This window comes from Daphnia pulicaria, chromosome 10, assembly GCF_021234035.1.
Source record: "Daphnia pulicaria isolate SC F1-1A chromosome 10, SC_F0-13Bv2, whole genome shotgun sequence".
Taxonomy (NCBI): domain Eukaryota; kingdom Metazoa; phylum Arthropoda; class Branchiopoda; order Diplostraca; family Daphniidae; genus Daphnia; species Daphnia pulicaria.
This window is the reverse complement of record NC_060922.1, coordinates 1,786,515-1,799,900: the sequence shown is the minus strand read 5'-3', so window position 1 is coordinate 1,799,900 and position 13,386 is coordinate 1,786,515. Positions and strand designations below refer to the sequence as shown.

The following is a 13,386-nucleotide window of genomic DNA, read 5'->3' as shown; positions in this document are numbered from 1 at the left end:
ACAGCATATACATTTACATATAGTCATCGATCGATAGCATTTGTTTCTATCGTCGCCCACCCAAAACCGGTTATAGTATTTTAACTCGCGAGTGCAGTTGTGTGTTGAGTAATTGACTCGTTTTCCTTTCTTTTCCAAAGAACTCGGTAGGGTATTACACATCAATGATGGAACATTCGAGCTCTACTGGCGCATTCAAATTAGATGACACAGTTGGGAAAATTCGACCCTTCGGTACAACTCGGCCCTGGCCAGTACTACTCGATTAGTGTACACATTTCGTGTAAGTTTGCTACTTCACGAATACAATCATCACTCATCTTATGGATGATTGAAGACACACAGATGTACGCGGAGAAAGGGAAAAAGTGTACCATCAGCCGACCCTGAACATACTATATTGCTTGAGTATCGGCAGTATACGGCAGTATAATAAAATAAGTTCTGATAAAGTTTTTTTTCTTTCAACTCGTTTTATACCTAAAAAAGGTTTTATTAGCGGGAATACTATTTAGTTTTTCTGCCAACTGATTTCTCCTTTCACTCATTCTCATCTGCATATCCAGAAGAAATAAAAAATGCCGCCAGCTGGAGAAGAGAATGTTCTGTAAAAGGTCAGCGCGGCGCACCATCACTTTCATCTGCGGCGATTGTATAAAAGCTGGACGAGCTCAGACGATCCTCATCAACACTCTCCAACTCTTTTCAGCAGAGCATCAGAGCAGCACAACTTTCCCAGTCCAAAAATGAAATTCGTAAGTCAATTCCAGTTCCAAATAATTGTATAATTTAAATTTTCTTTAATTCTGTTTGCTGGCTGTGCTCATATTAAATATTAGGTTATCATCGTCGCTCTTTTCTCCGTGGCTTTGGCTGCCAAGTTGGACGCACCCATCGAAATCATTTCATCTAACATCGACATGAAAGAGGACGGCAGCTATTCATTCGAGTAAGTTTCCAGCTGCAAAATCTTATCTTTTTCTCAGAGTATTAATTAATTCTAATTTGTCGCTAAATTGAACAGTTTCGAAAGCGCTGATGGCACCAAGGTCTCCGAGAGCGGCAGCCAGAAGCAAGTTGGACCTAAACCCGAGGATATCGGCACCGTCTCCAAGGGATCTTACTCGTACACCTCTCCCGATGGTGTCGTCATCACCGTCAACTGGACCGCCGATGAAAACGGTTTCCAGGCCACCGGTGACCACCTCCCCACTCCTCCCCCCATGCCCGAGCACGTCGTCAAGATGCTCGCCGACTTGAAGGCCGCCGGTGTCCTGTAAACAGTTCAAATGGCTATATTTTATACATGTACATAACGTCTACAATGGTTGCCATGACTACATAGAGCAATCAATGTGGTGGTATGCTGTGTATTCCTTGTATCATATAACATATTATTTTGTTCTAAAGCAGTAAAAAATATATAGAATGCAAAACTAGAAAGAATTCATTTCTTTATTCGTTTAGGATCTACAATCGGGTCTATCCGGGTCTATCCTAAAATTTGAAAAATATTTTATTACTAGATTTATGCTACTACTTTCACCCAAAAGCCAGATCCAACGACGCCTATTATAATCAGTTTCCATCGTGACCTTGGTGTCTGTTCTTAATGCTTATTCGTTCATTCGTGATTATATTGGTGCAAAGCGGTGCAAAGTGCAGACAGCCCAGACGGCTTAAACCTTAGCGGCAACCTCACAGAGAGAGACTCGATGAACTTGGCTTTCCTTTTTATAACTTAATTCATTAATTGGCTCTGACAATGTATATAAAAGCCCGCTCAGCTTGGTGGGCAAATGATTCACGATTCCCCACGTTCAACCGAAATCGCCGGTATTACACAGACGCGCGAGCAGAGCTGAGTGATTGTCGATTAAAATACACGGAAAGGAAACGCATTGAATGCGGTACAGTTTACGCATAACAAATATGCTTGAAACTAAATTATTTAAAAAAGTAGGTCAACTGAGCCTGTTGTAACATTTTTCAAACATTTCTATTATATATAGCTCTTCGCCAGCAGCGCGGGTTCACCTACTATATAAGGAGAAATATTCAATGCCATGAAAATGAAAGTGTTTCGTTAAATTCCTGCATTCGTTCTTAGTCAAATGGGCGCAGGCAACAGCGCATAGTCCATAATAACCAACTCTCCTCCATCAGCTCTCTCATAACAAACAGAACAACAGCCGTTACAAAGTTTTCAAATCTAATTTTATACCTGTGAATTCGTGATGGCCATCAACGTGGGCGGATTAGTTTCCATCATCGTCTTTTACCTGGTCATTTTGGCCGTGGGCATCTGGGCTGGCTGGCGACATGGCAAGAAAAACCAGAAAGAAGCAACAGGGACGGAAAGCGTCATGTTGGCCGGCAGAAACATGGGTGTGTTTGTCGGAATTATGACGATGACAGGTATACACATTAGACTTGCAAAACCATCTCCGCGTGTAATCAAATCATTTTTTAAATCATTACTTATTTCCAATGAATAAAAAATTTAACAGCTACTTGGGTCGACGGTGGATACATCATGGGATCGGCCGAAGTGGTTTTTACTAGCGGAGTCGCCTGGTGTCAGGCCCCGTTTGGCTACGCTGTAGCCCTTTTCTTGGGTATGTATACGGTTGTAAATTCTGACAGACAAGCTGTTTATCCATATTCAAATTCATTGTTCAAATGGGCACGCGTGTTCATATTTAAAAAGGGGGACTGTTTTTTGCGGGACCGATGCGCAGCGCTGGCTACCACACAATGCTGGATCCGTTCCAGGAAAAATACGGCGCCAAAATCGGTGGAATTCTTTACCTGCCGGCCCTTTGCGGCGAAATCTTGTGGTCGTCGGCCATCCTGGCCTCACTCGGCTCCACTTTGAGCGTCATTCTAGGATTGAATAATACGATCGCCGTCCTATCCAGCGCTTCCGTCGCTATGCTCTACACGCTCTTTGGCGGACTTTACAGCGTTGCCTATACGGACGTCGTTCAACTCTTTTGCGTCGCGTTCGGCTTGGTAATTTCTTTCAAATTCAAATGAATGACTGAAAACATGTTAATATATTTTAGACATTGAAATTCTTGGATAAAAGATTCTGTGCGTTCCGTTCGCTTGGAATAATCCGGCCGTCGACATGGAAAATCTCAGTCCCGCCGTGTGGGGCGGCACCATCAAGACTCACGACATTGGCATTTACACCGAGAATTATCTACTACTCATCATGGGAGGCATTCCCTGGCAGGTTTTGGCTCCATAATCTGATGGTGATCCGTGATCCATCATATAATTAGTTAATATATAATGATTCTATTATTTTGGAATGGTGTTCAAAAATCTATTACAGGTCTATTTTCAACGAGTGCTGGCATTCAGGTAAACATTTAATTTTAAAAATAATTGTTTGTTTTTTTTCAATTTTTTAATAAAATAAGTTCCCTGTTTTGTGTAGGACGCCAAAGCAAGCCCAGACCATGTCGTACGTGGCTGGATTGGGTTCTATAATATTAGCAGCGCCACCGATTTTACTAGGAGTCGTGGCTACCGCAACAGGTTTGAAAATAAATTAGTTATTTAATTTTGAACCCGAATTCTATTTAGAAAGTTTGATCCCTTTTTGTATTTGAATCCTTCTGGCATGTGGCGTAAGATAGCCGCAAAGAAATACGTACTATGTCGACCTTGGGCCATATCTTTTGATGCAATCAAACCTATAGGGTAGTGTTTTGATGACGTAGAAAATATTGCGAAAAAGCACATCCGTTTTGTTCCAAAAGCTTCAGCGTTTGTTTTCTTGTCCATAATAAGGGAAAACCCGGGAAACCCCGTCCTGACAGCAGTGTAATCGAATACAAACTATGTTAGCCGTAATTTGAAAGAAAAAATCATGTGGCAACTTGCCATCATCTTATGGCATTTATAGCAAAATTCAAATTGATATCAACATTAATTTTCAGATTGGAATGTTGCCACCAATGGAACTATGAACATTACGGTCGCAGAGGATGGAAAAATCATATTACCTCTCGTTCTGCAGTATCTAACACCAGCTGTGTGTTTTCTATTCGCTTTCTAATTTAATTTAATTCAGACAGTTGTTGATATGATGATATGATATCTGTTCCAGTGGGTGTCGTACATTGGTCTTGGAGCTGTTTCGGCAGCCGCCATGTCCTCGGCCGATTCTTCCATGCTGTCGTCGAGTTCCATGTTTGCTCGTAACATTTATCACGCCATCTTCTTTCCTTGGGTATAATTATCCCAGTCAATGCATGTTTAATTGGCTTATCACATTTTTCTTGTACAACAGGCTTCCGAACGTCACGTTGTTCGTGTCATATGGGTGGCCATTGTAGTCGTTGCTGCATTAGCTTCTCTCGTCGCCCTAACCGTTAACTCCATCTACGGCTTATTGTACGTTTCTATTAATTTTATCACGTTCATTTTTAATCAATCGCAATTAATTGTTTAGCGTGTTGAGCGCCGACTTGGTGTACGTGCTCTTATTCCCTCAACTGTTGCTGGTTATTCACTGGAAGAAATATTGCAACTCATATGGGTCTATTACGAGCATGATCACCGGATTTGTATTTCGGATACTAGGTATAAAGACATCAAAAGCTATATTTTTAAAAATGACATCATCGATAACCTTCATCCGCGCTTCTCATTTCTATAGGTGGCGAACCTCTTTTGGGCTTACCAGTAGTCCTGGAATATCCTTTTTACGACGCTGAATTGGGACAATTATTTCCCTTTAGGACCTTGTGCATGATCATAGCACTTTTGTCTCACGTTCTTGTATCACTGCTGGCTCACTGGATCTTCAGGAACAATTATCTCTCCACAAAATGGGACGTGCTGGGATGTTTTGACGACGCCTCTATTTCATCGTCCACTCGTCAACATTCCAGAGCTGGCGAAGAGAAGATAGTTGATGACTTTTCCAGTTGTCGAATGAGCAGCAACTCATCAGAGGAGACCAGCACGTCGGCATCTCAATTCGAGCTCATCAGCAGCAGGTCTTCAACGCAGGAACACTTGCCAGCTCAAGTGCCTCGAGGAGAAGTCAATCCTGCATTTTCTCTTTAAAAACAATTGACATTCAACAAGTCATCGTCATTCAAACTTTTGTGTGTAGAAAAATTATAATTCTTCTTCCGAAATGAAAAATATCGAAATATATGAAAGACATCATATTAATCTATTATTAATCTATTATCTTCCAAGTCTCCTGGGGATGTTATTGTGACCAGTTTTGTGCAATTTTTGTTTTGTTTTGTTTAATTTGCTACGAAGAACTATGAGATATTAAAATAATCTCGATCCGTTCAGCGTCGATGAGAAAACTGAAAATCGCTTTTGAATTTGGGGGAATCGATTAAAGTTTTTATTATTTCAATCGATATCTTAAAGGCTAATTAGAATATTAGAGTCGTCTGCTTATACCTTTTTTTGTTTCAGTTTCGAAAAAACAAAAAAGGGACGAAGATTACAAAAAGGAACGTGGTACAAAATTGGAAACGTGGTGGGCTGGTGGCTGTACGAAAAAAGATTAGTGATTTCTGATTTGTGAATGATATTGATAACTTTTGCTATGGGGGACCAAAAGATCATTTTTTGCTGGGAAACGTGTCTGCACGAAAAATGGCATGCTTGGAGAACGCATGTTTTGTAGAAATAAAATTTCAAAGATGTGGTGCCTGTTCCTGTGGTCACTTCTATTTATAGAATTCCCTTCATGCTGGTTGGCAGGTAAATAACAATATAATTATAGTAATAATAAACCTGTATAAGTTTGTGAAATGTTAGTTCCTTGTCGAGTAAGCCCCCTGACAATGCATGGAAGTTATGTTTGCACTATGTAATCGTTTCTTTGTGCAGATTTGAGACCTGATCCTGCCATCATAATCAAAAGATATGCCAGTTTTGCATGTGCTGGTATTTGACCTGTCATCAGCAACAATTACAGTACCATCACTTGGGTAATGATTTTCGTTACTTTTATGCCTGTGATCTGCTATGCAGGAAACATTAACAAATTACATGGAAACCTTAAATTCTCCTGTTTATTAACAATTAGGGTTTTCCCACTGTCTCATTTTCAACTTTCCCTTGGTGATTCTATAAATATTTTTCATAACCTGTTTTTTTTTTTTTTTTTTTTCTTTTTTTTTTTTTTTTTTTTTTTCTATTTAGATTAACAGCATCCTGCTGGATATTTGGAGAAACTGCCGATGTCGGTCGAGTTACGAATCCCTTTCTTGAAATCCCCCTGTTTTCGTGTACACCTGCGAGAGCATGGGGTATTCAAGAGAATGTGGGTCGCCCCTTTTCCTAACCCACCTGGTGGATTCAACTATTCTGCAGATGGAGCACTTGAGGATGCCTGGTCGTATTTCCCAGGCTTAAAGGTAAGAAAAGTTAAATTTATCTCTATTCTTCCTTTTTTTTTTAACTATTTGGTGGCGTTAATTATGAATCGTTGGACACTACGGACTGCCATTATTCGTGAGTTAGTCCTATTCATATTCCGTCATTCCTTCCTATACCAGCAGTTAAACCGCCTCGAATGTTTTGTAATTACCTAATAAGGACACATGATGCGACTTTTAAGAGTGTCAATCTCTGTCAACCATACAACAAGCCGTTTTTCCTTTTTCAGTTTTAAGAAAACACCCTACATGCCGCATTCCGCATTAATTCCGCGAGCTGTGATGAAAAATGACATTTCCGTTCCATTAACCTACTTAAAATCGGATGGGGTGTCCCCATTCAAATGACGTTAAATTCGTCTTCCACAATAGTGCTTATTACTCGATCACTCAACCTTACACAAACGGTACCATGATAACGACATATCACGTAATTTTGACTAAACAAAAGCCATAGATGACGGCTTTTCCATACATACGAATTAAATTATTAGTTTGATTGAATCGTAAAAAAAAAGACCTGTTACCATGCGACAAAATACTAGAAAGAAATACATATAAGAAAATAACAAAAACATAGCGATTGCTGTAATGAAATTACATTTCGTGTGAAAAGAGAAAAACAAAAAGCAGCATGGGTGAAGGAACTTCGCGGAAGTGATGGCGAACCGCATCCGGCTGTTGTTGTTTTGTTCAGAATTGGTGATCCCCGTCCGTCTTGCGCAATTTTTTTGTGTGCAGCACAGCCATCCGTGACGAAATGACGTCATGGGCTTGTGAGCCAATTCCCTCCCGCCCGCGGCTAGGATTTCACGGTACCAGCCTGGGGCCACACATAAACATATAAATTCCACGAACGCCCAAACAAACTCGAATAAACATGCCTCTAGGTTGTATGCATCCACTTCAGTTCAAGGCAAACTTCCCAAACAAAATTCAGTCTCAGCTCGTCTTTCACGATAACCGCGTCAGTTTCGTTGGCCGCGGTTGTTTTGTTTTTTGTTTTTTAATTTCCAGTTTCCCCACATTTCAGTGATAGTGGCTTCGTCGTAGTTTATTGTCGGCCAAGTTTTTTAGTTCTATCCAGTGAGATTTATGAACGTGTAATAAAGTGGTTTACAAAAGATCTAACAAAGTGATAAGAGTTATTGATTTATCTCTTACAACAACCTGTTTTCGTGATCTAGAATTTTTTTTCCCCCAACTTATTACACGACAGTCTCTTACGTTTGTTGGCATAGTGGCGATTTGGTGTTAGTGACCGGCAGGGCGTTGTCGAAAAATGAATAACCACATACGAATGGAATACATGCACCTGCTGCCATGGAGGCGGCACGTTAAGGAAAACGGAGACGAGGAGCTTGGACTTGATGACGATAATGTATTCTATTATATTTCCATTTTTTGTCTAGTCCTTTGTTAATAATTAAATTTGATTTTTTATCTAGTTATCTGAATCCGAAACTCACTACCATGATATCAACAATCCCCGTGGGTCGGTCTACAGCAAGTACAGGTGAGGAAACTTATTGTCTTGTTATTATTCTGTTCATTTTTATTAATTGAAGTTTGATTGGATTTTGTGAATTTTCAGTTTGAACGAAGGCGATTTAAAACTTTTGGGCTTCATCCGCGAAGAGAATGGAATCACTGAAGAGACGGATGCAAACGGCGATAAGTTTTGCAGCAGCACTAATCAGCGCTTGATGATGGCCATCGAGGATAGGGATACTGTAATTAACATAATTCTATAACTAATAAAATTGTTAAGATATTTTTAAAACGAAACTTTCATTTTACAGGGAGCTGTCGAGTTCTGTTTAAAAAACGGTGCGGATCCAAACCACCAATACGGAACGAACAAAATCACTGCACTTCATCTGGCTGTGAGTTATATTTCCAATTGCTAAATTACATCATACTCAAATTTCTCTCGTAGACTGTCGGTGCTCCAGAAGCTGTTCAGCCCTTGTTGAAATACGGGGCTGACGTGAAAGCTGCCGACTCGAGAGGAATAACGCCACTCCATTTGGCGGCCGGAATGGGTTCGGAGGATCTCGTCCAGCAGCTGATTGAAGCCGGAGCCGATACCAACGGTCAGGATCACGTTAGGGAGAATGGAGGTGGCCAAGAGACGCCACTCCATCGGGCGGCCGTTGGGGGCCACTTAGAAGCGTTGCGAAAACTGATTCATGGTGGTGCTCAGGTATGTTATAAGTAAATCTCGATTTCATGTTGCAATATCAAATAATTACAACATCTGGCGCCCGATAAAAATGTAGGTGAACATTGGTGAAGCTCGAGGACGGACTCCCCTGCACTACGCGGCCCAGCGAGGAGCGACGGGCTGCATCCAGGCTTTGTTAGATTACCAAGCCGATCCTAATCTTACTGATAAAAGAGGTGCCACTGCTTTGCTTCTCCTAGGAGGTGGTTACCTCATCAAAGGACACCGACGAGTTTCAGGGTATATATTTTTGTCATTTGAAATCCTTGTCCATTGAATTTGAAAAATGATTGACCTTATAATTGCAGGTATACTGAAAGTGTGGAAACGCTGATCAGAGGCGGAGCCAAAGTGAATGTTAAAGATCCAGACTCGGGAGTCACTCCACTACACCAGGCCGTGACACTCGGTCGACTGGAGTCGACTAAATTATTGCTGGCCTATGAAGCTAATCTCATAGCTCAGGACAATGAAGGTGGAACACCTTTTCACGCGTGTGCCATCAAAGGACAAGCGTCCACTCTCAAGTATCTTCTTTCCCAGCCGGGCGCTAAAGACGCCATCAATTTGCCGGACTCTAAGGATCGAATGCCGCTTCACAAAGCCGCTTACCGTGGATCAGCCGAGTGCATTCAACTTCTGCTGAAAGCCGGTGCCGATCTCGGCGCCAAGACCAAAACGGGACTGAGCGCGGCGACGCTAATCCTGCAGTTGCCGAACGGAGCGAAAATATTGAGCAAGAGGCTGGACGAATCCATCATCTCCAACGGGATCGATCCGAGTGAAGTGGCCTGCCGCATCAAGTTCGACTATTCCGTCCTGCTGACCAAGCACAAGTTCCAGCAGATGGGGGTCATCGAGGACATCATGGACGACAGACGCCAACGTCGAACGGCCGATTTGCTCCAGCACCCGGTTATCGAGTCCTTTCTATTTCTGAAATGGCGCAAGATTCGATTTCTTTTCTTTTCCAACATCATTTTGTATTTGATCCTGGTGGCCGGAGTGTCGGCCTACGTCCTGTCGAGCGTCTGGAATGATCCAGGCCCCTCTTCCGCAACGACAACGACAGTTCCGCCACTGAACTTAAGCGAAACAGTGGCAGGATCCGACGTTCAAGTAACCAATCGCTTTGCTTCCGAGCCGGAAAGCGTCATGCAATTGCAGTTGTCGCTAAACATCGTCATTTTGATCATCATCTTCCAAGAGGTGATACAGTTCACCTCGCTGCACTATCAATACTTCCGCGAACCGGAATCTTGGATCAAAATCGGGGCTCTGGTCACCTCGACGATTGTCATTTTCTCGGCTCCTCCTTGGCCAGACTGGGTCCATCATGTCTCAGCTGTGGCCGTCCTTCTTGGCTGGTCGGAAGTCACTCTACTCCTTGGAAGGTAATTCAAAATAAATCAACCCATTATAATTAACTCCTAATGAATGGTGGATAAATTTTATTATTGTGTCTATAGATTGCCGACGTTTGGAGTGTACGCCCTGATGTTTTACGCAGTGGCCCAGCATCTTGTCAAATTCATTTTCGTCTTCTTCTTCTTCTTGGCCGGTTTTTCGTTCAGCTTCCATCTGATTTTTAAAGATCGACACGAAGCTTTCGGCTCTCCTTGGACGTCACTTCTACGCACATTTGCCATGATGATTGGTGACACCGGTTACGACGAGTGGGTTTTTTTCTCCTTAAATAGATTTCAAGATTGACTAATAAGGGACTTCCCTTTTTCGAAAGTTTTCGAAAGAAAACTCAATTCCGAGACCCTTAATCGAATAAATTTTTTTTCCTCAGGTATTTGACCGAAGGCAATTTCAACTTACAAGGGACGGCCCACGTCATCTACTTCTTTTTCCTGATTCTGGTCTCACTGATTTTGATGAACCTGCTTATCGGTTTGGCCGTCAACGATATCCAAGGACTTCAGAATGAAGGGCGCGTCAAGAGGTTGCGCAAACAGGCGGAATACATCGTCTACCTGGAGGACATTGTCAGCAACAGGTTCCTGCGATGGCTACTCTTCTGCTCCGGCATCATGCAGTGGTTAAACTCTTGGATCAACCTGGAGCCCGTTTTCACTTTTAGTCCGGCCGGACGGAAAATGAAGACCGTCGTTTTGCCGTCATCAACAGTCGAGCGGTCCGTGGTCATAGTGCAAGAGGGCCGGGCTCCGTTGGAGAGTATGACGATCAGTGACACCTACAATTTACTGCACGAATGCGTAGCGTCCATCGGCACTCTCCGACAGAGAATCGAAAGCCTGGAACAAGGTTTAGTCGGATCGTCGACAGCCGTACCGCTTCCGGATTCCGGATCGTCGGAGAATATCGAGCACAAAGGAGATTCTGGCGTCGCTCAGGATCAGGATTCTGGCGAAAATCATGAAGATTCTGATTCATCCGTTTCCGAATTGGATTACCCCAAAAGTCATAAAGGAGAGGGCGACGGCAGTGGAGATCATCTGGACGGACCGTACGGCAGGTTAGGTAGATCGTTGTCGCGCAAAACCACCAAGACGACAGTGCTAAAGCGCTCCATTCAGTCAGAGTTAATGGACATAAAAAGAATGTTAATCACACTCACTTCCCAAAATGATATCTCACCTTAAAACTATTTTAATTATTATTTTGCACCGGAGTTTCTATAAATCCGATAAGTTATTGTTAACAACCTTTTTTCGTTCTACATCAGTTTAACTGATTCTCTTCGCATTTTCCTGTTTTTGATACTTTCAATTTTACTTGCTTGTGATACAATTCAACAATTGAATATTTAAATCTTATCACCAATCAAGCCATCAACTTATTTTTTAAACTAGAAAATCACGAGTATTTTTAATGGCATGACAAAAGAAGTATTTTTGGTTGACAATTGGTTATTATCTGTTATATAACCAGGTTGTCAGTTAGAAGTGAAGAATTAATTTCTGAAACACTTTCAGTCAGAATGATCAAAAGACATGTTAATAAGAGAAAATGAATAAAAATGCTCTAAAATGTCGATCGATTGTATTCGTGATTTCACGGAGAGGATATATGCATTGATTCCAAATTGTTATTTAGACAAATTCACTTCCACACCATGTTAGTAAAGTAATAACGGAGAACATATAAGGGACGTTAAACAAGAGCAACTGCACAACTTATCCTCTGTATCCACCGTAATGGCCGCCATAGCCACCGTATCCTCCAGGGTGTCCACCATATCCTCCGCGATAGGCTTTGTGTTTCTTCTCTGCCGTTTCTAGATCTTCAGCGGCAGTTTCTTCTACGACAGAACGGCCTTTGCGTCCCTTGAATTTCTTATGACCATGTTCAGCGGTCTCCAAGTCAGCTGCTTCTTCTGCGACAGAGCGGCCCTTACGTCCCTTGTATCCCTTGTGACCATGTTCAGCGGCTTCCAAGTCAGCTGCTTCTTCTGCGACAGAGCGGCCCTTGCGTCCCTTGTATCCCTTGTGACCATGTTCAGCGGCTTCCAAGTCAGCTGCTTCTTCTGCGACAGAGCGGCCCTTGCGTCCCTTGAATTTCTTATGACCATGTTCAGCGGCCTCCAAGTCAGCTGTTTCTCCTTCAACAGAGCGGCCCTTGCGTCCCTTGAATTTCTTATGACCATGTTCAGCGGTCTCCAAGTCAGCTGCTTCTTCTGCGACAGAGCGGCCCTTGCGTCCCTTGTATCCCTTGTGACCATGTTCAGCGGCTTCCAAGTCAGCTGTTTCTCCTTCGACAGAGCGGCCCTTGCGTCCCTTGTATCCCTTGTGGCGATGCTCAGCAGTTTGCAAATCTAAAAGAGTTGCGTCTCCTTTGACCTGTTGCGTTTCCTCAACGGCTGCCGCCAGAACCACCAAAAACGCTAAAACGATCTAAACGAATAGGCATGGCAAAAATGTAAAGCTTTGCTCGCACAATTTTGATTCTAGTAAGTTCTTTCACGATTTTTTTTTTTTTTCTTTTAGATTTAAGGGAAGTAACATAAAATATTATCTTACCACGACTTTCATGATTGCGCTGGAGTTGCTTGTAGAAGTGGATGTAACTGTTTGATGTCGGTAGAGTCTTTTTCTCACTTCTTTTATACCTAACTCGGTGACACGCCTCTTGGGATTTTCCCACTGCAATCAGGTAACATTAGTGCAAGCAAATTATATAAGTGGCAATGCCCTTGAAATGAAACATTCTGGAACCTCCTCCGAAACTTCGCCCAACTCATGCCAAGGCTATAATTGAATCAGAATTGAATTCGAATCGTAAACTTGAAAAGCCAAATGTTTGGTCAACCGACAAACAACAATCTGATCAGAATGTGAGGGAATATGCCCCTAGTCCTAAAAGGCAAATGCACTTAAATGGCAACCAGTTAGGCAGTTACTGCGCATGTATCAACCGGTTTTTCTCCGATTTAAAAAAATTTCCATCAAAATTTCTTCTGCGAAATTTTTCATCTTACATTATTTAGTAACAAACGACCAGTAGGTCCATTTAAACTTCTGGTAAGGGCGATAAAACAATTTTTTTTTTACTGATAGAATTAAAAACGAACAAGTAGCAATATTTAGTCGTAATTTTATTACTTTACTTCTTACGTAATCATTATTAATAGGCATTTAGGCATTTCTGTTTTCATTGAAAAAACCTGTTTATCGTATACTTGAATTAAGTAATAAAGGACGATGAGTGTCACACTTCGAACAACCATGATGTTGGATATTGAGAGCAACGAAATGAATA

The 13,386-nt window shown here is 42.0% G+C and overlaps 4 protein-coding genes across 4 annotated transcripts; 3 read left to right on the top strand and 1 right to left on the bottom strand.

Annotated features, from left to right (window-relative positions):
• Window positions 1-613: 613 nt before the first annotated feature.
• On the top strand, window positions 614-1,439 carry LOC124314294 (endocuticle structural glycoprotein SgAbd-3-like). Its single transcript, XM_046779464.1, has 3 exons — window positions 614-755; window positions 840-949; window positions 1,025-1,439. Exons 1-3 carry the CDS (start codon window positions 747-749, stop codon window positions 1,278-1,280), a joined length of 375 nt encoding a protein of 124 aa, XP_046635420.1. The 5' UTR covers window positions 614-746; the 3' UTR covers window positions 1,281-1,439.
• A 127-nt stretch (window positions 1,440-1,566) lies between these two features.
• Window positions 1,567-5,269, top strand: LOC124314065 (high-affinity choline transporter 1-like). Its single transcript, XM_046779073.1, has 12 exons — window positions 1,567-1,910; window positions 2,013-2,418; window positions 2,511-2,618; window positions 2,711-3,015; window positions 3,092-3,241; window positions 3,344-3,372; window positions 3,449-3,549; window positions 3,954-4,048; window positions 4,124-4,246; window positions 4,307-4,410; window positions 4,469-4,599; window positions 4,676-5,269. The coding sequence occupies exons 2-12, from the start codon at window positions 2,238-2,240 to the stop codon at window positions 5,086-5,088; spliced, it is 1,740 nt and encodes a 579-aa protein (XP_046635029.1). The 5' UTR covers window positions 1,567-1,910; window positions 2,013-2,237; the 3' UTR covers window positions 5,089-5,269.
• A 1,390-nt stretch (window positions 5,270-6,659) lies between these two features.
• LOC124313986 (transient receptor potential channel pyrexia-like) lies at window positions 6,660-12,493 on the top strand. Its single transcript, XM_046778912.1, has 9 exons — window positions 6,660-7,812; window positions 7,880-7,947; window positions 8,026-8,164; window positions 8,234-8,317; window positions 8,371-8,637; window positions 8,714-8,898; window positions 8,967-10,052; window positions 10,128-10,334; window positions 10,457-12,493. Exons 1-9 carry the CDS (start codon window positions 7,714-7,716, stop codon window positions 11,268-11,270), a joined length of 2,949 nt encoding a protein of 982 aa, XP_046634868.1. The 5' UTR covers window positions 6,660-7,713; the 3' UTR covers window positions 11,271-12,493.
• On the bottom strand, window positions 11,654-12,786 carry LOC124314232 (sarcoplasmic reticulum histidine-rich calcium-binding protein-like). The gene is made up of 2 exons (XM_046779378.1): window positions 12,648-12,786; window positions 11,654-12,521 (listed from the first exon to the last, which is right to left on the bottom strand). Exons 1-2 carry the CDS (start codon window positions 12,657-12,659, stop codon window positions 11,805-11,807), a joined length of 729 nt encoding a protein of 242 aa, XP_046635334.1. The 5' UTR covers window positions 12,660-12,786; the 3' UTR covers window positions 11,654-11,804.
• Window positions 12,787-13,386: the final 600 nt, after the last annotated feature.

Coding starts and splice junctions, on each gene's coding strand:
- LOC124314294 (XM_046779464.1), top strand. Junction 950..1,024: donor GACGGCAGCTATTCATTCGA/GTAAGTTTCCAG, acceptor TAAATTGAACAG/TTTCGAAAGCGCTGATGGCA.
- LOC124313986 (XM_046778912.1), top strand. CDS start 7,714: ATGAATAACCACATACGAATGGAATACATGCACCTGCTGCCATGGAGG. Junction 7,813..7,879: donor TTGGACTTGATGACGATAAT/GTATTCTATTAT, acceptor TTTTTTATCTAG/TTATCTGAATCCGAAACTCA. Junction 8,899..8,966: donor GGACACCGACGAGTTTCAGG/GTATATATTTTT, acceptor TTATAATTGCAG/GTATACTGAAAGTGTGGAAA.
- LOC124314065 (XM_046779073.1), top strand. CDS start 2,238: ATGGCCATCAACGTGGGCGGATTAGTTTCCATCATCGTCTTTTACCTG. Junction 3,242..3,343: donor TGGGAGGCATTCCCTGGCAG/GTTTTGGCTCCA, acceptor AATCTATTACAG/GTCTATTTTCAACGAGTGCT. Junction 3,373..3,448: donor CAACGAGTGCTGGCATTCAG/GTAAACATTTAA, acceptor TGTTTTGTGTAG/GACGCCAAAGCAAGCCCAGA.